The 25,110-nt window shown below is 38.6% G+C and overlaps 1 protein-coding gene across 1 annotated transcript; it reads left to right on the forward strand.

Moving 5' to 3' along the window:
• The first annotated feature begins 132 nt into the window (after positions 1-132).
• LOC102197511 (maltase-glucoamylase, intestinal-like) lies at positions 133-24,446 on the forward strand. The gene is made up of 48 exons (XM_013909119.1): positions 133-142; positions 505-625; positions 1,079-1,164; positions 1,415-1,535; positions 2,282-2,391; positions 2,552-2,703; positions 3,596-3,767; positions 3,945-4,044; positions 4,293-4,405; positions 4,507-4,632; positions 4,749-4,880; positions 5,126-5,245; positions 6,915-7,028; positions 7,189-7,273; positions 7,656-7,773; positions 8,520-8,691; positions 9,514-9,630; positions 10,322-10,476; positions 10,892-10,976; positions 11,114-11,170; positions 12,650-12,774; positions 12,949-13,037; positions 13,273-13,322; positions 13,566-13,748; positions 14,229-14,363; positions 15,041-15,247; positions 15,344-15,498; positions 15,772-15,940; positions 16,476-16,572; positions 16,895-17,007; positions 17,502-17,627; positions 18,113-18,241; positions 18,388-18,504; positions 18,616-18,678; positions 18,755-18,871; positions 18,964-19,054; positions 19,160-19,298; positions 19,976-20,109; positions 20,278-20,312; positions 20,529-20,645; positions 21,004-21,152; positions 21,607-21,691; positions 21,842-21,898; positions 22,042-22,166; positions 22,445-22,533; positions 22,970-23,019; positions 23,803-23,970; positions 24,165-24,446. The coding sequence occupies exons 2-48, from the start codon at positions 505-507 to the stop codon at positions 24,240-24,242; spliced, it is 5,448 nt and encodes a 1,815-aa protein (XP_013764573.1). The 5' UTR covers positions 133-142; the 3' UTR covers positions 24,243-24,446.
• Positions 24,447-25,110: the final 664 nt, after the last annotated feature.

Consider the following 25,110-nt stretch of genomic DNA (forward strand, 5'->3'; position numbering starts at 1 on the left):
ACACACACACATACACACACACACAAAGTAAAGGGGGTTGAGTCTCTGTGACAATGCACAACACTCCCTCATCCTCTGGTTTATAAGGGTGCTACTGCTGTCAAATTTGAGCACTTGGTCTCAACCTGTGGAGGGAACCAAGGTAAGACCACAGAGGCAGGCTGTTTAGCTGCTCAGCTCAAAAATATTACTACTTATACCTTACAGTGTGGAGGAGAGTACACTCGCGGGAAACCTAATTGCTTGATGGGTGCATCTGCAAAGATTAGGCTAAGACTGTTGAACACTGTCTTCAATATCCAACTTTAGGTTTATTGTAGTCTCACATTCTTATTCTTTACTGTAGGTAATTACATTTTCTGTCTCAGTTTTGCAAAGCCTTTGCAGAAACTTCAAGGTTGATGCAATGAAAATGTGAAATGTTAAACTTCTTATCCATTCCTGGGTTTTAATGATTATTGGCCTTTATAGTGTTTTGCTCATGTTCATTTTTGTGTGTGCTAGATGGGGAGGAGACGCTTCTCTGGCTTGGGGGTGACCCTAATGGATCTGTTCATGCCGATGACCGCGACTGCAATCACCTTTTTAGTTCTGTCTGCCACCACAGTATCTGCTGTCAAAAAGGGTAGGTGGACCACCGAGGCATGTCACATAACTTTAAATGATACCTCCTTTGAATCGAGTCCTTCATCCTGACTGCAGGCAGACAATATGCCCACTGGATAAATATCTATATACCACAAGTGCATATTTTTTTAAAATCCCTGTGATGTGTCTTTTAGTGTAGGTAGTTCTGTTTGCACATATACAAATTACTCTTACTCTGATTTCAGTGTTTTTAGCATTTTTCTTTTATTATTGTTTTCTTATATATCTCTAATTTGCTTTTTGTTTCTTCTTTACCTTTAAAATATTACATTACTTCCTTCTTTGCGTGTTTGATCATGATTATATTTCCCAATGCAGAGAATAATCTCCATATCAATTTACACTAGCAAAATTGCAGCATTTACATTTTGTAATATTGATTTGATTGTTTGGCTTCAAGGAGATATTTAATTTTTTTTGTTGTTGCCAGGAACAACTAAAGCATTTGTCCCTACCTGTCCCAACATTCCTCTTGGCGAGAGAGTAGACTGCTTCCCTGATCCTGGAGCTTCCCAGGTATAAGTCACCATAGTTTCCTAGAGTCCAAAGTAATGTGTGAACAGAATATGTTTTTTTCCCTTCAAAGAGCCTACACAGAAAAAAAGTTATAATCAGTGGGTAACTACTAACGTAATTTTTTTCTTGCACTGCTTATAATGTCTATTTAAACATTTGCAGTGGTGACAAAAAGCAGTAGTAATACTAATCACAGCATTAGTGACATTAATGCGGATAATAATAAAGACAATAACAATGCACTGTACAGGCGAAATGTGAGGCGCGTGGATGCTGTTGGAGCCCACGGGATGAGAGCAACGTTCCCTGGTGTTTCTTCCCAACCAACCATGGATACACCGTGGAATCGCAGGATTCATCAAGCCCTTACGGTAAAACACATTCCCCTCTTAATCTGTCCTGTTTTGGGACTCATGTACTCACTAACAGAGGAAAATTAAGTGGCCTTCTAGTTAACCGCCTCTTGTTCCTTCCACTTATCTTTTTCACATAATTTTTCTTTTCCTTTTTCACTTTTTTAACTTTGCCTATGGCAAAGTTTTTGGTATAAATGTGGCACTATTAACAGGTTTTTCTTTTTTCTACCCTCATGTGAAGTGCTGGGTATTTCATGCATTTTCCATCCATGAGCATAGTCAGATATGCATTATGACGTGAGTTTAACTGTCACATAAAAATGAACAAATTTCTTTTTTACTACATATAAGTTAAAATGTCATCAAACACGTTGACATATTAGCGCTGACAACGTACTCGATAAGCTCTGCACCCTTTTATCACTGAATGACTAAAGTATATTGTTTAAACAGATTCCCATTTTAATTCACCCGACAATTTTAATGTGATGCTACAGCTGTGGAATGAGACAGGAATGCTTGCTTATAGTGAATCATTAGATCGTTAGGTTTATGTCTCTAATGTTACAATTTAAGTGCGCTGGGACACTGAGACGACTGTTAAATGGAAGTATGTGAATGTAACTGAATCAAATTGAACTGCTGCTGGTTGTCTGATACCGATGTATCCAATTGATTTCTATAGCATGTGGATATGATGTATTATGTGGATGATATATTAACCTTCTTACCATCTTATTGTCTTCTGTTTAATTTTGCAGTTCTTAAAGCAAACCTGATAAGAATGGACTCTCCGTCTTTATTCGGCGGGGAGATAAAACAACTGGCGCTTGAGGCAGAAATGCAGACAAACAATCGTCTCCGATTTAAGGTGAACACTTACACCGTATGCAAATCTGCAGCTTACAGATATATTTAATGGTCAAAGGATTTGGATTAATGAAAGGATGCTTAATACAAAAATAGCAATATACATGAGAAATTGTTACTGTGACTGTGAGATGAGGCCTGACTCCTTTCCTCTCCCTCAGATCTACGATCCCAACAGTAACAGATTCGAGGTCCCCCATGAACACATCAGCAGTCTTCCCAGTAACCCATCCATTCCCATCAGCAGCACACTGCAGGTCACACAGAAACCCTTTGGCCTTACTGTGCGCAGGAAGGAGAACCAGAAAGTTGTGTAAGCAATCACTCTGCGTAGGTACCGTGAGTATTTGTTGTGATGGATGGAAAATAGGGTTGTGTATGCACATATGCCTGCACAAATAAAGACGGACGAGGATATATTTGTTAAAAAATTTATTGCAATAGAGGCTTGTTGAAATGATAACTTATCAGAATTCTGTCGCTTTAGACAACAGAGGATAGATACTAATAGATTATCAATGATTCTGTGCATCGTTTGAAATCATTGTGTAAGAACTTCTGTAAGATAATGCCCATGCAACACGTGATTACTTTGATGGTGATACAAGTCATGCTTGGCTGGCCCTAGCTGACACCGCATTAATCAAGTACTCCTCAGATAAGATAAATACAGATAACAGAAGAATGGAACTGAAACATCAGCAGTGTATGGCTTCTTTTGAAGACTAGACAAATGCTACCCAGAGGCCTTATTAGAGATTAATGGGCTGGCCTGTCTCTCTGTGTTTTTCCTCCTTGTTGTTTAATTTGCTCTAAAAACTCATCTCCCAGAGTACTTACTTCTAGTTCCATTTCACTCTAATTCCTTTACTTACTTCACTCAAACATGAAGTCATAATTCTGAGTAATCATTAATCCTTAAGTTAATCATTAAGGAAAATATCTTTGGTATCAAGTGAAAGCATACCAACCAAGAACATTGCTTTTGAGAGATCCCATTAAATTTAACGTTTTACATTGCACTTATTTAACAGAATTACATGTAATCGGATTACTTAAAAGTCAGCATTTGGGCAAAAATAGATTTTTTTCAGGGTTCTTTGTTTCACTCTTACCTGCTCTCCCTTTCCCCACATCCCAATGTATCAGTCTGTCTTTACACTTCCCAGTGATCATTTAGTCCTTTGTTTCCTCATAACGTTCAGGTTCGACACCACAATCGCACCACTGGTGTTTGAAGATCAGTACATACAGCTGTCTGCCAGACTTCCATCACATAATATTTACGGCCTCGGGGAGCACGTCCACAGGCAGTATCGCCATGACACCAACTGGAAAACCTGGCCAATTTTCACCAGAGACGCTTTCCCTAATGGGGTGAGGACAGCATGCACATGTTGCATGTGCTTCTTACAAGTCTGTTTGCCTTCTCATAGGGCCTATAATTGAATGCCTTGTAAGCTGATTATTCTGTGTAGTCACCCCCTCAGTTTCAGTAAGTGTCCCACATGCCTCTATTGTATACTCATTTGTCCCACTGTGGCTTCTCTGCAGGGAACACACAACCTCTACGGACACTATCCCTTCTTCCTCTGTCTGGAAGATGAGAGTGGAAAGTCATTCGGGGTCTTTCTCTTAAATAGCAATGCTATGGGTAAAGACATATTCACACAAATGCAAGAACACACACTAGCAGTTGATTAAAAACCAACAGAAAGTGTAAAAAAAAAAACACCCCACACATATATATTCTGAAAAGGTGACGCATTTGCAAAAAAAAAGGAAATAAGATAAAATAACCTTTAATAATCAGACACGTGGGAAATTTGTGTGACTCATTTTAAAATCACAACATAAACTTATATTGCTATGATTAAGCTACTTTTTTCTGTTGGTTTCCAGATGTGACACTGCAGCCTGCCCCAGCTGTGACCTACAGGACTATTGGAGGGCTTCTTGACTTCTACATTGTCTTTGGTGACACACCGGAACAAGTGGTGCAGGAGTTCCTCGAGGTGATTTTACTAAATGCAAAACATGTGGCGCGAGGTTTCTTGTTAATATTGTTGTGTGGCTCACTAATTACATTAAAAACACTTCCAATTATGCCGTTCAGCTCACTGGCAGGCCCGTCATGCCTCCCTACTGGTCACTGGGATTCCAGCTTTCTCGGTGGAACTACACCAACCTCGACATAGTCAAGGAAACAGTGGAGAGAAACCGTGCCGTGGGCCTCCCATATGTAAGATTCAGTCTGTTTGAGTTTTAAAATTCCTTTTATACATCAGACTCTCATTTGAGAATTGAAAATTGCATGGACATAGCATATCAATGCAGTGTTTTTTCCATCCAATGCAGGATGTCCAATACACCGACATAGACTATATGGAGAATAAAAAAGATTTCACCTATGACAAGCTTAACTACACTGAACTTCCTCGGTTTGCTGACTATCTCCATGAGAGGGGGCAGAAATACATCCTTATCCTGGTAAGAAGTACTTTGTGGCCATATTGGGTGTATTTATGTAACCTAGAAAAATAAGAAGAAATCATTAAAACTTCAAATCAAAAACAGACATCAAAGTGTTTAAATCATTACTTCTAGCGCACAGTAACATTTGCTACATCAGCAACACCAAAGAAGAAATGAAAATGACGGCAGTTGTGTAATTTTTATGAATTTATTGATTTGATTTGAGCATATATTCTTATGACTGTATCATTTGTCCCCAGGATCCCGCAATAGCCACCAGCAAGAGGGTTGGAGATGCTCCATATGAGTCTTATGACCGTGGCACTGCGAAGAATGCTTGGGTCACTGAATCAGATGGGAAGACTCCTCTGATAGGAAAGGTGAGCTACATTGTACAAGCCTGATATTCTGATGCATCAAGCGTATTTGCTTAGCAGCACCTGTCTGCTACTTACTCTGTTAATGATATCAAATACCAAAGGCACCACTCCTTTTATGTACTTAATCTTTTTTTTTTTACTATATATTTACTATATGTTACTATATATTTTTACTATATACTATTATGTCTTTTTTGTTTTCTTTTTTTTTTGTTTTTACCTGGAAGACCAGTAAAACTAGACTATTACAGTACCATCATATGATATTGTTGTTATTGTGACACAAAGTCACAAATTTAGTAGAAAAATACATGCTGTATACACCCTGTGTTCATCCACCTGCATCCGCTTGTCTGGATCAAATGTATTTGTGTGACTTTGTGGTTTATGAGTGCACACATATGTGTGGTTTGTGCTTTATTTACATATGTTGTTGTCTTTCGGCTATAAAAACAAAGGTGTCTGCCGCGGGACCTCTGCTGTTGCTGCATTTCTAATGAGGGAGATACATAAACAGACCTGGTATTTATTCTGCTTTTACAACCAAGCAAAAATTGCTTGGAAAGAACAAGATAAAAGCCTTTCCTGGTGGCACAACAATGTTGGCGTGCGTTAGAACATCATAGCAGGACCTCACTCAAACATTTCTGAACATTTCTGCTTAGTTAAAAAAGATGAGCGTAAACAGAGCAGCGGGGAGAGTGGAGGATTTAAGGAAAAGGTTATAAATGTAGACAAAGACAGGTGCAGAGAAAGGGTAGGTGCAGATAGATGGACACAAATAACAGATTAGAAGAAAATCTACAGGGAAACAGATCGACGATCGCACTGAGTGTATGGTGACATACACAGGAAGCAAGACATAATGAGGGAGAGGAGACAAAGTAGATAGATGAATAAAGGATAGATAAGATGGAAGGTAGAAAGAGACTTTAGAAAGGCAGTACGCACAGGGTCTGATAGAGACATGTACAAAAAAGACCATAAAAAGGCAATAATAAAGTGACGTATGGAGTTACAGCTGCTGACATTTTATTTACACTCCTGTCATTATAAGTACACAGCTGGAGATGATAAAATCTGGTCTTGAAGGAAAAAAGATGGCATCTGCAAGGAACTACCAGTAAACTTTGACCTTGAATTTCTGACCATCTGCTAAAAACATCTTCCTGTCATCCTAACACGCACACACCAAACCTCCACTCTTCTCAGTGGATGAATCATTTTTCTCAATGTGCATCACTAACGTTGACTTCAAACAGACGTGTCTACAGATTCTTATTGCATTATTGATTCTCTCCTGTTGCTCGGCTCATTTGTCTCTTTAGCCCCTTTATCCTTTACCTTCTCTCCTTTTTCTGTATCGCATCATCATCTCTGTTCTCTGTTATTCCCACGCCCCTAAACTGTTCCTCCAGCATCTTCATAGGAACACTGATTTCTCACTCAGAGCTCATAATTTTGGCTGTTCATGCCATCTCATGTTGTCTGCATATATGTTATTGTGTAAACTAACCTCTTGCTTTATTAAACGCATGTTAAAAAAGCTGTTAAAGCTTTCTCCCAAACCTGGAAGGTCAGGTGTATAAACAAAACACTGGAATATGAGTTATGCCTCAAAGTTTTAGGGTTTTTTGGTAAACATCATGTCACATTCTCTCCCTCCAAGGCGTGGCCAGGGGAGACCGTATTTCCAGACTACACCAACCCCAACTGCATCGATTGGTGGGTGGATGAGTACGAGCGGTTCTCCAAGGAGGTCAAACACGATGCACTTTGGATTGTAAGTCAGTTGTAAATACATAAAATGAAGGTATTATGCACACAGGGGCTGCTAGTCAAATTGTGGGCTGGACATCGGCACCAATAAAGAAGCACCGAATAAATTTTACTCTCTAATTTCTTGTATATTTACAAGAAAATATTCTCATATGCATTTGCAGGACATGAATGAGATTGCTAATTTCAAGCAAGGATCATCGAAGGGCTGTGCTGTTAACAAACTCAACTACCCTCCCTACATTCCAAGTAAGAGACATTGTTTTCTATGTTCTGGTAAGCCATGATAATGCTACATATTTCATGAAATAGGATATATCATAGAAGTGCAGCTGAACGTCCAACAATAGCAAACATAGTAAGTTCATCAGGCATAGTGGATCCCCTGTGAAGAATTCTGAAAATGAATCTTCTGCCATGTCTTTTGTTCTGACCGTTTCCCAGACAGGAAGATCATAACTATGAAAAGCAGCTTCCCCTGATGCCACCCTTTTTATTGCTCTCGTTCCATTTCCTATTAAAGTATACAGTACATCGATGCCTATCTCATCCTTTCACTCTCTTCCTTTTCTGCATCCTGTATTCTCTCTGTGCTGCTTCTAACTTTCCCCTTATCTGTTCTCTCCCCCAGAAATTTTGGATGACCTCATGTACAGTAAGACTCTGTGTATGGATGCCAAGCAAACCTGGGGCAACCACTATGATGTCCACAGTCTGTATGGCTACTCTATGGTCCTGGCTACTAAGAAGTGAGTACACAAGCAGTGTGACATACATAATCTTCAAAATCAAGTGATGTAGAAGCAGAAGTTGCTGACCCATGGCCCTCAACATGAGTTTAATGATAATTTATGTACACAAACCTAGAAAGGAGCGCTGATATGAGAATCTGGTAGGGGCTGGCAAACAGTTAAAGAGTGATTTGTACAGACTGCCTGAAATTCATGAAAACAGCTAGTTGACTGCACAGATACTTAAAATAAACACCTGACTTGTAAACACATCTGTTTAGTTTATTCCTAATGCCAGACACTTTGCATTAGCAGGCTTCATGCTAGCTTTTTTTTTTAGCGCTAACCTTATCGTAACATTAGCATAACTAATGGAACCTTAGCATAAATCCTGCTAATGCAAATGCCCATTTATGATAGATTAAATATCTTACATACTGTGCAATTTGCCTTATCTCTAAGATTGAAAGGTGCTAAACTGGCTAAATTTCAGAGTAACTAAACCAAAGAAAACCAAGAAAGAGTGTTTTTAGATTAGGGGAGACTCATAAGTAAGTTATAGCAACACACAAATGAATTTTGTTTACTTTACATCTCCTAATTCTCATTTCTCTAAAAGTACAGTATTACCCCTCATATCCACTTTTGATACCTGTTTCTCTGTTACTTGTACATTCTTGCTTTTTTTGTCCCCCTGTCCTTTTGTACCTTAGTGATCCGCCATCATCTGGTTGTCTCCTTTCTTTCTTCTCTCCATCCCACAGAGCTATGGACCGTGTGTTTGGAGAAAACCGCTCCATGATGCTGACCCGCTCTTCCTTTCCAGGTGTGGGAAAATATTCAGGTCACTGGCTAGGTGACAATGCTGCCACCTGGAATGACATGAAATGGGCTATCCCTGGCATGCTGGAGTTTGGGCTCTTTGGAATACCCTATGTGAGTAGCAAACCTTCAGAAAAAATGTTAAATGCTAGCTGACCAAAAAGCTTTGAATATAAACAAAAGAAAGATGTTTTTTTCCACTTTTGCAACACATAAAAGTATGATAATAACATTAACCATTATCACACACAGATGACATGTGCAGATGCATAGAATAGGTAAAGAAAAAAATAAAACAGAGGGTTTCACAAACTATTTCACGGACACATACTGTATATGCCTAGTGCACAGATTTCAAACAACAGTAGAAAAACAGTGAGTCAGATGTACACACACACACTTCCCCAGCTGTGCACATCAGGCATTTGTATATACATGCCAGGGACTCCTATTGGGACTGTATCACTGCAGCCTGCCTTTTAGGTTTCTCAGAAGACACATATAGAACACAGGGCAAAAGGGATTTGGATCATTTCCCTCCCATTGAGCCTGCTGTAAAATGTGACCAATAAGTAAATAATAGAAAGCCAACAGTCTCTGCAGAGTGGCCTTTGAATGCAGTCTATTTTTTGAACTCAATTGTGCAATTAATGTAAATAAAGATTACAACCAACAGCTACTGCCAGTAAATCTCAAGTGGACTGAGCCAAGATCAAGAGAGACATTTCAAAAGACAAATAAGGGGCTAAGTTATCACATTGGTGCCATTTTGGCTACTATAATCTAGAAATATTTCATTATCAAATCTGTCTAAAATCCTTGACATTCCCTGTTCTCGGAGTTTGTCAAATATTATTCAACTTTCATTTTTCCAATGCAACAAGATACACTTAAATTAGCTGGTTTTGGCTAAACGTCGATGTGAATGTGTTTCAGATCGGAGCCGACATCTGTGGTTTCTTTGACGACTCCCCTGAAGAGTTGTGCCGTCGCTGGATGCAGGTCGGCGCTTTCTATCCCTTCAGTCGGAACCACAACGCTGAGGGCTACAAGGTACTCTAAAGGCAGCTTTTTCTGTCACAAGTCTTATATCAGATGTCACTTTTTGCCTGTTTGGTCTAAAGTGCTGCAGGGTATACACTTCATTTCATTTCATAACACTTTATAGGTGCTGTAGAGCCCGAGCAGTTAAAAGCTTTGCATAGCTGGGGAGAGACAGCTGAAGTGTGACCTTTGCTTTGCCCTACTCATGGCACTCATCACATCCCATACAGCTAGTTCCAACACATACACAGACGCACAAACGAGTTATGGGATTAAAAGATCACCCAGATCAGATTAAGGACCACAGCCTGCCCTCACCACTGTCACTGAACTAGCATCACACATAATTTGTTTTCATTTACTAGCTGTCTTTACGAACTTTACCTCTGGATTGCTCAAATGTAAAAAGTAATTAAAAAGCGTAATGTAAAAGTAATTTTGTGATTATTCATTATGGACAGGCCTAATGTGTATTTGTTTGCACTACCTCACCCATCCTTTTGACAGCTTTATTGCCACTCGATTCTTCTAATTCTCTAGTCCTTCTAAAATCCTCTAGTTTTTTACTTCCCTCGCCCCTTTGCTGTTTGATCACTTTTCCATTAGTTTATCAGTAAACCCCCCCACAAATCTTTATTTTCTTTACCTATTACCTGTTCCTTATTAGCCTCATCCCTTTAATCCGTCTTTCTGTCTCCAGCCTCAGGATCCAGCTTCATATGGCGCTGACTCAGTACTGGTGGCGAGTTCTAAACATTACCTGACGATACGTTACACACTTCTGCCTTACCTCTACACAATGTTCTACAAAGCCCACACCACGGGGGAGACTGTTGTACGTCCCGTCATGCATGAGTAAGTCACTCAGCATATTGTCTTAAATCAATTTAGTACCAAATAACAAAAGAAAAAATAACGATAATAATGAGATAAAAGTGATTGTGACATAGAAGTGAAAAAATGATTGGAGATTACTCCAATGATTCAATCATTGTAAAGCATGATGGAAAACTGGCATGATTAGCCAATGTAAGGACAGCTAAGCTATGAGCCCTAAACTGAAAAACACAGACAAATTAAAAAGAAGGTATAATCAGCAAATAAAGACACAGAAACAGTAACAATATATAAACAATATGAAGCTTTTTTTTTTAAAGTTGGCATTAAACAGTGGAACATTACACATATAGACCTTAATCTAAAATATATTTTAGTCAGTCACGACATGATGACAGATATCTAATTTCACTTGTATTCCTCCTCGTCGTAGATTCTACTCTGATAGTGAAACCTGGACAGTGGATCGCCAGTTCCTTTGGGGAAAACACCTGCTCATCACACCTGTACTGGATCCTGTAAGTGAACACACACAAACACACTCCCCTACTCATCTGTTTTCTTCTTTTCCTTCTTGCTCTTTCTGTATTTAGATATATAAAATTGTGAAAATGTGAAAATGGCTAAAGACGCCTTTTGCTCTTGTGTTGTTCAGGGCGTAGACATGGTGTGGGGATATGTACCAGATGCTCTGTGGTATGACTATGAGTCGGTAAGAACATGTTCTGGTTGATTAAAATGTTTTCCATAAAGCACGACTATTTCCTTTAGTGTGATTGTCTTGATAGATCTATAGAAAAAAAAAGCAGTTGTATAATTAATTCAATTTGGACACTGCACTACTTTCTGGTCAAATTCTTGCTGTTTTCAGGAAGTTGTCCAAGCTAAGTGCACTTCCAAAAGTCTAACTGTTTTTAGGTACAATTGCCATAAATCATACAGTAAAGTATGAGCAGCTGTTAAAATGTAGCAAACCCAGTTATCGAGCTAAAATAATATCTTCAATATAATCTGAACAAAAAACAACTGCCTTAAAAATCCCATTGAGCTGAATTAGCACAATAGGTATAAAAGAAAATAGATTAAAAAAGAAAGAGATCAGATAGATGGAGCATCATGTTACACTGTGACAAAAACATGTTTCACATGAAAGTTCTTTGTTTGAGATCGTGAGACTAAGGCGATAAGACAGAGTGGGAGTGAGAACAAAGAGCAAGAAAGAGGACAAGGAGAAGAGAAGAAAGAGACAGAAAGATAAAACAGGTGTTAAGTTCCTTTGGGACCTTATTTAGGCGCCATGGCGGCGATGGAAAGCATCCACCGATCAGATGAATGATTACGCTGGCTGTCATGCTGCTGGACCCTTGTCCTGGTTAGTCCCCCGTTATTATCTGGGTAAGAGGATAGAAGAGTGGAGGAGTAATGATGCAGTGAAAGTGACCATGAAAAACAAGCTACAGAGCAAAGAAATACTGCAAAAACAAATCGATAAGCAGTGGAATGAAAAGAAAGGGCAAACGTTGGACAGCACAACACAAAGACAGAGAAAACCAGAAACAAGAGAGAAAAACAGGACAAGTAGAAAGGAAGATGAAGATTAGGCTGCTGTGAGCATGTTGTCTTCAAGTGATTAGATATCAACTGTGGTTGATTGTGGGCCAATAAAGAAATGAATGGAGGATAGAAAGACAAAACAAAACAAAGAGAGCAATGTGAAGTTTATCTTTATAATATTTTGAAAACCATTTTAACACCCAAATGTCATGAAGCCTGTCGTCTAAGGTAAGACACAGGTTTAAAAGTTGACTGATATATAATGAGGTCCAGTGTTATTCAACATAATGTAAGGAAGTTATATATTAGTGCTTAGTCCGCTTGTACAAAATGGAACAGCTACTCTACAAATCATAAGTCTTTTACTAATTATAGTGTGCTATAAAGGACATATTTAATTATTATGTCCTTTTTTTTAGTTGATACGCCCCTTCTAGTTTTAAACTGGAGTTTAAATAACAATTACTAATGATGAATAACAGATTTGAGGGATCAGGGCACCCTGATTAAATCGAAACTGAACTAAAACACAATTAAAAATCCATATCTAAAAATGAAAAGTTCATTGCATGGATTATTTAGCACACAAGAGGAAAGTTAGGGATATAATATTTTATTCTTCTGTCCTCCTGATCAGATGCAAAGGCTAACAGTCCGCAAAACACACATGGAAATGTATCTACCAGCTGACAAGCTCGGATTACACATCAGAGGTGGAGCTATCCTCCCCACACAGGAACCTGATGTCACTACCACATACAGGTATACACACACACACACACACACACACACACACACACACACACACACACACACACAAATGTGCGCATAATTTTATACTGCACAATTCTTTCATTTTATTGGACTATATTCATTGGATTTGTTCATTTATTCATATGTTTGTAATTTTACATTTGTTTCTGTATATTTAACTAGCCGGCGTAACCCAATGGGTTTGCTCATTGCTCCTGATGACAACGGCAATGCAGATGGGGAACTATTTTGGGATGATGGAGATTCCAGAGGTATTATCTCTTTTCTCATCTTTTGCCTTTTTGTTTGCAAATGTGTTGTATCTGGGCACTACAAGTTTCTTTGTTTGTTTTTTAGCAAAAAAGTTAATTAATTGATGTGACTCTGAAATCACTTTCAGTTGGCTCACTTACATTAACAAGTAGAAGTGAGCCACTTTGCTATGTACCTGTGAATCACTCGTGTTCATCTACTCAGACAAAGATCTGCACATCCTTCTCTTTACAGATACAACTGAGAATGGCAACTACATCCACTACAAGTTCTCTCTTAAGCAGGTGAGTTCACCTCACAAAACCATGCAGCACTTTTTCAAATCCAGCCGACATGTTCCTTTCAATCTGCGCTAAAGTTCAAAGTTCCAAACCACATGAGAATTTTAGCTTTTCCTGTCCATAATGTGCATTTCTCGTATGTTAACATTACTCGAGGGCAACAGTGAAAATAAATGCTGTATCTCTTAAATCTGGGATAATGTGTAGAAAGTCAGATCGTGTGATTATGTATCTGCTGCCTTGCAGGGAGTTCTGACTATGCAGGTGACCCATGCTGGTTACAATGATCCGAACAACCTGAAGTTTGACAACATCACTATCCTTGGGATACCCGTTCCTCCCGTGTCCATCTCTGTGACTCATGTTGGCACCACAAACTCTACTACCACATTAGAACCCAGCAACATCCACCACGATGGAGACAAGAAGGTAAACACATGAATGTGCATCGACATGATTACGTACAAAATAAATGTAAAATAAAAACAACATTACTGTTTTTTTCATATCGAAGGAAATTATGTTCGCAAAAAAAGTTAATGTACAAAACACATGGTGTAATAGTGCTAGCAATGCTAACACCATGCTACTGTTACTCACGTGTCAGCAGAATGTATATTTTAAAACGCCACACATTTATTTTTATCTCCAGTTGAGCATCAGATGATCAATGCAGAGGCAAAAGTAAAAAAAGATTTACAATATTATTGTAAGAATATTTATTAATTGCTGTAGGAACAACTAATTTAGAAACATTACAAATAATTCTGAAATGAGAGGACATCCATCATCAAGCCCACATTCTATCTTGAGGAAGCAGGTTTTGAGCTCACTAGCATGGGGAAATTTGAATTCAGAGACAGCTCAGACAGGATCACCGCAAAAACATTTTCCTCCCTTAAACTTCAGGTGCTGTTCCTGCGTGACCTCAGACTGACCCTCGGGGAGACCTACGTGTTGGAGTGGGAAGTGATACGCATCGACTGCCATCCAGAGGAACATGCGGATCAGGCTAACTGCGAGGCCAGAGGCTGCATCTGGGATGTAAGTAAAAAATGGTCATATGCTCACATACACATATGTTTTTCTAAAACCCAAGATAGGTGCATATGACAACGAAGTATAAACTTTTTCTAAATAATTTATTAAGCAAGTAATCCTTTTTGAATCCTGTTATTAATTCAAAATAAAAAAAATTCTAAGCTTTGATCTGAACTGTTTATGGTACATGACACCTGTTCTTACTGCCATAGTGTCAGAATCAGGTATCAGGTATGAACAGGTAGAAGCACCAATCATGACTGGAGTGAGATGGGTGCATATTCAATTCAATTCAGTTTTATTTAAACAGCGCCAAATCACAACAACAGTCGCCTCAAGGCACTTTATATTGTAAGATAGACCCTACAATATTACAAACCAAGACAAACCCCAAAGTCATATGACCCCCTATGAACAAGCTATTTGGCGAGAGTGGGAAGGAAAAACTCCCTTTTAACAGGAAGAAACCTCCAGCAGAACCAGGCTCAGGGAGGGGCAGCCATCTGCTGCGACCATTTGGGGTTATTAAAAATAAGATAACGTTTCTATTTAAGCCTTTGATGTGTTGCTTTTGTGACTATTGCTTTAAATTTGTTAATTTTGTAGAGTCTCCCAGCGATTTTAGAAACAAAGTTGCACATATTTAAAATCTCTATGCTTTCTTTTATTTCCCTACGTAGCCAATTACCAGTGGACAAGGCCCATGGTGCATCTATCCTCAAGACTATGGTTACACTGTCACGTCAGTACGGGAAAGAAGCTCGGGCATGACACTTGACATCACTAGGAACAGGAAGTACAGGAGCAGCGGTCGTCCACAGTCACGGGATATTGACACACTCCGTGTTGAGATTAATTATCACACCGGTGAAATGCTGCAGTTCAAGGTCTGATTTTGCTCATTTATTTTTTTGTTCAGCCAATGGTGCATCTGTATTGATTCTACCTATATGCTAATGCAATAACAATTCCTCCGCATTCAGATCTTTGACCCAAACACAAAGCGCTATGAGGTACCAGTGGGATTGTCACTTCCTGCCACTCCTGAGACTGATGAGAACAAAAGACTTTACAAGGTGGTCATTGTGAACGAACCATTCGGCATCCAGGTCATTAGGAAAAGCACAGGAACCGTAATGTGAGTATCTTGGCTTGCATTTCCAAAAAAGTTGGAAGTTGGCATGCTGTGAATTAATTGTTGATTTTGTTGATTTTTTGACCTTTCACACAGAGATTTCAAAATATTCTTCCTACTGCTTATTTTTAGTACTCACTTACAGAGAATTTAAACTTCTCTAGTTAAATAAAGCAAAGATAGGGAGAAAGGATGAAATTATTTTGTAGATATGTCAAACATATCGCGATTAACTCCCTCCCTCTCTCTCCCTCACTCCTCTGTTGCATTTCTTAGCTGGGATTCGTCTGTGCCAGGCTTTACCTTCTCAGACATGTTCATCCAAGTGTCAACTAAGCTGCCATCTCAGTATGTTTATGGTTTTGGGGAAACAGAGCATCTCACTTACAAGCACGATCTCAACTATCACACCTGGGGCATGTTTGCCAAGGACCAGCCTCCTGGCGTAAGTATCACACTAACACGCATACTGTAACATCGCACATGTGTATATGTATCTGCAAACAATGTAAAAAAACGAGTGCTACTCTCTATTTGACAATATTTAGTTGTTATTTCTACTCTTGATGCAGAGATTAGAGCATAACTTCCCTGAAGGAATGGTTGAAAGGTATAGATTATTTAGGCATTAGTGTGTTTCATCAAAACTGGTTTCATGCTTGCTGTATACAAGAGCACCCTGCACTAAATATCTTTAGCAGCACGAGCTGTAGAGGCTATAGAGATGACTTGTAAAGAACCTGCCAGAGGATTTAAAGCCCATTCATGATACTTTGATGAGATTCTGTTGACATGAGAGTTCACCATGACACAATCACTTTATGTCCTTGACATTATCATGGGTAGTTGCTAAGCTTAAAAAATAGCTCCACAGGGTTCAAACAACTGTTAAGGAAAATAAAACAGGGGAGGGGCGTGCTATAGTACATGTTAAACATGGTCCACACTTGATGCTCACCTTTTGTGTGTCTCTGCTGCAGTACAAGATGAATTGCTATGGAGTCCATCCCTTCTACATGGGCCTTGAGAACACAGCTGATGCTCACGGTGTGCTGCTGCTAAACAGCAATGCAATGGGTAAGCGAAATACACACACATCACGTTGGAACTGATGAATAAACACTATTGCTGGTCCACTTTTGCATCTACACATAATCACACATGCGCACATGTTCCTCTGATGGGGAGATATTTGCATGACCAGCATCACAAAATAAGCACACCCCTGCTTTTGTGTCTTTTGTTTTCATCCCATGAAACATAAACAGATGAATGTGCATTACACATACTGTTATATCCATACATTTCTTGCGAGGATAGTAATTCCTACTGTAAATTTAATGTACATTTGAAAGTAATAAAAATGTCACGTAAATGTATTTTTTGCTTTGTTTTGTAGATGTGACCTTCCTACCTGATCCAGCTTTAACCTACCGAACTCTGGGTGGCATCCTGGATTTCTACATGGTCCTGGGACCTACGCCCGAGATGGTGGTGCAGGAGTACACTGAGGTACGTCTTCTGGACTTCTGGTTTGTTTGCGTCTATGTCGTTTGTGGGGTATATCGTCATGGTAACTTGTGTCGTAGAACTAAGCAGAGCAGGGTATGCTTCAAATAAAAAGTTCCCGTTGGTTGCAAACAATTTTATATTGTTCTGCAATTACTAATATATGAAACAGGATACCTATTTGTATTTGCTCACCTTAAATCAAATTCACACGTAGTCTAAGCTTACATTTTTATATGTTTTATTAATTTGCTCTCAGATGCTAATCGTGTTTTTTGAGAACCGTTCACAGTCAGCATTTTTTGCCAGCTTTCCTTTTTGGGTTCCAAATAGGCTAGATGTAATTTACAGGGCCCTGACTCTGGGCAGCTGTTGATAAAATACAGCACCTTACTTTTTTGCTTCATTGTGCACTCTTATTTAGCCAATCCCGCATAACACCTTTTCCCCTGTGCTTAACACTTTTTGACATCCTTGTTTGTTTTTCTTCTTAACAGTTGATTGGACGACCTGTTCTACCTGCCTATTGGTCTCTTGGGTTCCAACTCTGTCGCTATGGTTACGCCAATGACAAGGAAATAGCAGACTTATACAAAGACATGAGGGCAGCTGCTATACCCTATGTAAGTTCATGGAGACAGGATGTTTGTACTTTCTGCAGTTCTGTGGCAGAATATATTATTCAGCGATGGAGCAAGTGTGCACACCTATGATATTTGTTTATTTAAATAATAGACATTTAATTTATGATATCTTGTGAAAAAGAGAGAAAGTCTGCACAAAGTTTAATAATTCAATTCTTTAAACATTCGTCTAAAGGAACCATTATTTGTTATGACATATTTATTAATTAAAACCCAGCTAATGATGCCTTGTTAGCAAATGATTTATAATTTAAATACTATTCCTGTTTTCATTTTTAAAAGTGATTTAGCTGTTTAGTGCTTTAGTAATGGGTTTATTTAAAAAACAAACAAACAAAACAATTTTAAATAAAAGTTAACTGTATCCACTCACTATATAAAGTGCATTCAGGTGAACATGTGGCAGGCTGTTCAAAGTTAGTTAAACATCTGTTCATTTGAGCTTGAATTGCTGTCTGTTCCAGGATGTGCAGTATGCAGACATTGACTACATGGAGCGTCAGCTGGACTTTGTCTTGGACTCAGAGTTTAAAGGACTGCCTGCACTCGTTGACAGCATGAGAAAAGAGGGCATGAGATTCATCTTCATCCTGGTAATGACATATTAGTAACCACAGGGAAGAAAAAAAGATGTTTGAATGTGATGGTAGTCATTTATATCTGCAAAGGATAAATGTTATTGAAAAAGTAGCCACTGTCTACCACTGGACACACAAGACTTGTGCATATTTATTTCCAGGATCCCGCCATCTCAGGCAATGAGACCCAGCCCTACCCAGCCTTTGCGAGAGGCAAAGCAGCAGATGTTTTCATCAAGTGGCCCAAACACATCAGTGATGGAATTGTGTGGGGCAAGGTAAGAAGGAATGAAAGGTTACATGAGGTTGGACAACATGTGTGTAGCTCAGTATGTACTGTAAAATAAAGCATTTAAACTCTGTGGCTTTTTTGTGGCTTTCTTCTACAGGTCTGGCCTGATTATCCCAACGTTACAGTAGATGAGAATCTGGACTGGGATACCCAAGTACAGGTAAAATAATATCCATTCACCTCACCACCTCAGATATATTTAATATGTGCCTAAACTTAAGACTTCTCACCTCCAGCTCTACAGGTCATACACCGCATTCCCAGACTTCTTCCGGCCAGAAACAGCACAGTGGTGGCACCAAGAAATCAAAGAATTCTACGAGAAAACGATGAAGTTTGATGGCCTTTGGATCGTGAGTGTCCAGAAGTAGAAAATGTAACAAAGGCACCTTTATACCAGATGTCCTTTTCACTCTCATCATCTGGACTTTACCTTTCCATGCAGGACATGAATGAACCTGCCAGTTTTGTCCACGGCACAGTTGATGGGAAATGTCTTGGTGATCCAAAACTAGAGAACCCACCATATATGCCACGTAAGGCTGAATGTTGTCTTTGTTCATCCTAATTAGATTACAATAATAAGAATAATTAGGTTATTAAACTCATTATATTTATCTGCATGTGCCTGCATTTTGCAGCCTTGGAGTCCAAACATCTTGGCTTAAACCACAAGACTCTGTGCATGAACAGTGAACAGATACTCAGTGATGGAACGAGAGTCAGACACTATGATGTCCATAACCTGTACGGATGGTCGCACACCAAGCCAACCTATGAGTAAGTGAATATGCGTTTATATATGTGCCGGTTCATGTGTGTGTGTCGTTGCATATCTGTATGCGTGTTTTTGTGCGTTATTGTTTTCTTTCCTGCTGACATCAGTATCTGTGCAGGTGCTGTTATTGTTTTGTATTTAAGAAAAGCAATTAACCGTAAAAGGTCAAGCGCTCTTTTTTATTTATTTATTTTTTTACATATTAAGCATCCAGGATATTTCATCTGAGTAATGCAAATCATGCCAGAGATCTGTTTTAATATGTTGAAGCAGACAAAATTGTCATCATAATCTAAATCCATAATTGGAATAAAGTCCAATTGCATATAGGTGAATAAAAATAATGTAAATGTAAGACTGAAAATTCATATCTTTCAGCATGTTTATTTAACTTAACAATGTGAAAATACATTTGTCCATGAAGTGAAACACTTTTCTCACCGCAGAGAAGAATTAGCTGCAGAAAAGGATACGTGGACGCTCAGGCTGTTAGCTCAGTTGCTTTAGCTTAATTTAATTTCAAAAATAGCACCTTGGATAATTCATTTCTATAATAAATGAATAACTGCTTTAAAAGAAAGACGACACTTTTATGTTATTCTAATTGCTCGGCTATGTATGCGCACGTGTGTTATTTGCATGTGTAAGGCAAATATGCTTGTCCTTCTCCTTTGCACAGTGCCCTTCTGGACGTGACTGGTAAAAGAGGCATAGTGGTCACCAGGTCCACCTACCCCTCTAGTGGAAAATGGGCTGGACATTGGCTCGGAGACAACAATGCCAGCTGGGACCAGCTTTACAAATCCATTATTGGTACACATACACATTTATTTTTAATTTTACTCTTCTGCATAAAACGTGCTGTTCGTAATTGTGTTTTGAAAATATATATTTTGTCTTTAACACATAGGTTAACATGATCCCAACGAAGCAAAAACTCTAATCAGTTTACATAATTTCCAATGTTTCTTTGCTCTACAGGTATGATGGAGTTCAGTCTCTTTGGAATCCCTTACGTAAGTATCATCATCTCTCCTGGCTTTGACCCTCTGAGTGATCTTGTACTTACTAAATAACATACAGTAGCTTAAATTGCGTTTCATTATTTACTTGCTTGATTTGATCAAAGAGGACATCTTGAAATGCAATGTGAAGCACAATGCAATGTGTGATTTGATTCAACATGATGCTTAAAAAATACAAAAGACTTTGGGTTTGACTCTCTCTTTCAGACCGGGGCAGACATTTGCGGGTTCTTTAATAAACCTGACTATGAGATGTGTCTCCGTTGGATGCAGCTGGGTGCTTTCTATCCATACTCACGCAACCACAATGGCAAGGGCAACCCGGTGAGTGGGTTAAATATGCATCCATAGAGATGGATTGGATTGTGAAATTTAAAATCAGCTTATTTGACTTTTTCAGGTTTATATTTGTGCAGTCTGACTTAAATTACTAAACCATCATTGGATCTTAAAATCTAAAGGTTTTAAAATGTATTTTTGCTCTTGGATTCAGTGCCAACAATTGAATTATTTCATTATCTATAGAATTAATTTATTTTTACACCAATCTGGGAATTAGGAGTTTGTCTAGTGTCATGAACAGTGCCATGAAAATGGTGCTTTTACTCATGAACTTTGCTTTTTTTGAAGCTGAAATTTTGAAACTTTTAAATAATAATGTGTTTACATTTTTTTCTTTTAGAGACAAGATCCTGTTGCTTGGGATAAACCATTCGCCGAAGCAAGCCGGGATGTCCTGAACATCCGTTACACCCTCCTGCCCTATTTGTACACGCTGATGTATGAGGCACATACAAAAGGAAACACAGTGATCAGACCACTTTTGCACGAGTAAGCTTAGTTCACAACACACACAAATACACAAACACTACTAACAAAACATCTCTGACTGGCTGCAGATGTTCAGTTAAAGTGGTAGATAAAACTCACTTTGGTTACCCATGACTTTTGTATGGAGTTTAAGTAATTTGCTCATGAGAATAACTAGAACTGGTAAGAAAGTTAGAATAGTTTTTCTTGACAATTGCACTTCTTTCATATCGGCATTTCAAAAGCTCTCTGAGCAAGGCACTGCATGTGAGATGATTAGCTACACTTGGCAACTTCCAAACATGAACACGTGAAACTCTTTGAAAAACAAGATCAATTTAAGTGACTCTTAAAAAGTTGCAGCTGGTATTTAAGGAGCTGGCTGGCTGAGTTTAATTGGCTTTCATCTGGAAGCCACTGAATCCTGAATGAGTGCTTGAATACTGAGGTTGGCGTCTGTGCTGCTGTATCGCAGGTTTGTGGACGACAAATCTACATGGGAAATCTACAAACAGTTCCTTTGGGGACCTGCCCTACTTATCAGCCCCGCACTTGACCCGGTATGCTGTAACACACACACACACACACACACACACACACACACACACACACACACACACACACACACACACATTTTTTTTCCCTTTTTCTTTTAAATGTCTACACCATTAGTGTTGGGATTGATTGTTTTTATTTGCGACTGATTTCAGGGAGTCACAAATGTGAATGGCTATCTTCCCAACGCACGCTGGTATGACTACCACACAGTAAGTATTTGTCTATAGCAATAACATTTAAAAGCAAATATTTGTTATCAATGCATTTGCATAATTCTGTTGATTAAAAGATGCCTTCACACTCTACCTGTGCCTCTAGTACTTTAATAGCATTCAATCATTTCTTTCATTAGGCCAGAGATGTTGGAGTGCGTGGCCAAATGATCAACATGCCGACACCCTTGGACCATATTAACCTGCACATCAGAGGAGGATACATCTTACCCTGGCAGAAACCCGAGAACACTACATACTACAGGTGAGCACACATTATGCCCCATACAGTTGGCTACAGGTCTGCATCCTGTGTGTAGCGTGACCTGTGTGCTTGTTTGTCGGTTAATGAGAGAGAAACACATATTGCTTGTGTGTTTGAATGTTTTTAAGTGTGAGTGGGAATGAGAGGTGGGACACTCAGGTGATGATCATTTTCAACAGTAAGGAGATCAGGCCCCTGTTTGTTCTCAGCATCAGGTTTAAATGGACGTTGTCCTTTAGATATCTGCTACAAACATTTCCACTGCTTTTTTTTTTTAGCCGGAAGAATCCTCTAGGACTGATCGTCCCTCTGAGTGACAGCGGCACCGCTGAAGGATCCTTATTCTGGGATGATGGCGAGGGAATTGGTAAGTGAAAGGTCCCTCTTAAAACACCTACACCTATCAACACACCGAATAGCATGGGGTTTGACATTTAATGTATGTGTTTATAGAGTGATTATTCACACTTATTTTCTTTTCTCAATGCATTACTTGCTTACCTGGTCATGGTGTCATTCATCCAACCAGTTCCATGTTCACTTATTCACGCCACCAATTAATTATTCACCCTTGTGTATATTTACTCTGCATACGTTAAGCCAATTATCTACTTATTTTACTTAATTGTTATTGTTATGGCTCGTCTGCTTGCGAGTCATTACTATGTTACATCATTTTTATATTTTCTCCATTTAGTCAAATGAATATCAACTCAAGTCTTCATCGGCACAAATTCTCACGTATCCGTAAGTTGTCTCTGTGTCAGTTATTTTGTTTTCATGTTCGTATTTTCTCTCCTCAGACACGGTGGAGACCAACAAATATCTTCTGATCTCATTTTCAGCACAGTCGGTGAGTTCAAGAGCCAACTACGTATCGTGTTTTTTTCATTGTCATTATTACTGTAAACGCACGCTTTAGCATTCAAAATGGCCAAATTAAGTGGATGTCAAAGGCTAACTGTTAGCAGTTGGTGGTTTGAAATAAGTTTTTCTTCAGATAAATTTCTAACTTTAGAAAATATTTTGACACTGCTATTAAAAAATAGAAAAGAAAAGGGAAAAGAAAAATGTTTTAGTGCTTTAATGATATAATATTAACACATTATTTTAATTATGTCAAAGCAGATAAGTGACCATTATAGTAAAAAAATGATAACTCAGTAGATGCTTTCAAATTACTCAAGAGCAAAGGTATTTTGTGCTTACATTTTTGTGGCTTAAAATGAACATGCTTAGTCAGAAGAGAATGAAATGTTGTGTTTCTTCTTCCTCGACACCATTTAGTTAAATAAAACAATAAAAGCCACAATGCAGTCACCACCAGTTTTGTTGGAAGGTTTCTGCAAAAGTTCATGTTTAGCAGTCAGACAAGCTCAAAGCAAAACTTGGACATGATCTCAGAGTAGATTTAGTATCTGTAGATACACCAAAGGGCTTCAAGTGTCTTCCAGTGCTGATTGTTGTCCAACATGTCATACAATTACCGCAATCCTGTAAAACTGATAGCTGGTGGAATTTATTATTATTATTATTATTTTGTTTATCAGTGATACAGATCAAATATGTAATCATTTGCACTGGATCTATTTGGTTTTCATTAACCCTCCTCCTTGTCTCCAACCCTCTCATTTAGAACACCTTGTCCAGTCAGGTGACCCACAATGGTCTTACTGCTGGTGATCGGCTGAAGCTGGGCGTCGTGAAGGTTTGGGGTGCAGGCAGTACTAAGATCACAAAGGTTACCCTGACTGTAGCTGGAGTGGCACATAATCTCACCCCAGAGCACAACGTTGACTCCCAGGTCAGTGCATTTGTGGGATGCTCATTTTTGTTATACACATCTAAACACTGTAGGTTTCTCTATTTAAATGTAAATAATTAAAGAGCGTTATTATTATCATTAATATTATACAGCTCACAAATAACGAAGAACAGGCCACATTAAATGAACGAAAGGATTAAGTTGCCCTCTGTTTTCTCTGCCTCTTCTTATAGGAGCTGATTATTGATGCGACTTCAAAGGATGTTTATGTGGATCAGCCTTTCATCATAACATGGCAAACCAGTGTCTGAGTGCGCTATTTGTGTTGACCTGTAAAAAATTAAGATATCTATGACTAATGATGGAGTAATTTAAATTAAGAAGTGAATATAGTGCATTTTCTCTGAACTTGAAATCTGAAACCTCAGTTTGTACCAAGTACAAGAGTGAAACTGTCCTGTTTACTACTGTTCTGCACTTCTACGTAAACGTCAAGCTATATTTCAGAACATTATCCTATCCACCAACTGCTGTTGTTAAAATGTGCGATACTGTAGAATCAGTGATAAGAATAATGGTTTAGCTGCTTGTGTTAAATGAATCCAAGTGCATTAACTGTATGTATTTACCATCATTCTGATCTGATAAACAAGCCACAAATAAATCAAACAACTAAAAGTGTGTTTGTTGTTCTTCTCCTGTGTGTCTCTATCTTCTTGTTGGTCATATTAGCCAATGAAAAATAGTTTGGAATGTCAGCAACAATTCATTAAGTTGTGGAGGAAAGAAATGCTAACCTAATTTACATGCAGGATCATTGATTTCATGATAATATCCTGGCAAACAGTCACAAACATCTTAAATCTCTTTGTGATAGGTGGCTATGCTTTGATTCATGTGAAAAGTGTGTTTGTGTGGATGTGCTGGCATCTGTTTATAGTACATCTGTGTTGCCACAATTAATTACCCATAAAATGATGCAGTTATTCATTAGTCAGCCTGCAGTGAAGCTAATGATGTCAGTTTAGCCATGGGAACCTCAAATTGATTTCCAGTCTAATCACCACTCCATGGGAAACAGTGTGTAGGGGGGTTGTGCTTTTCTCGAAAATGTTTAGATCTGTGACGAATCAGTCTACTTCCTGTTTTCAGGTTAGATGAAGAGTTTCACACTTTCAC

The sequence above is a fragment of the Pundamilia nyererei genome, unplaced genomic scaffold (assembly GCF_000239375.1).
Source record: "Pundamilia nyererei isolate P.nyererei 1_Seehausen unplaced genomic scaffold, PunNye1.0 scaffold00002, whole genome shotgun sequence".
Taxonomy (NCBI): domain Eukaryota; kingdom Metazoa; phylum Chordata; class Actinopteri; order Cichliformes; family Cichlidae; genus Pundamilia; species Pundamilia nyererei.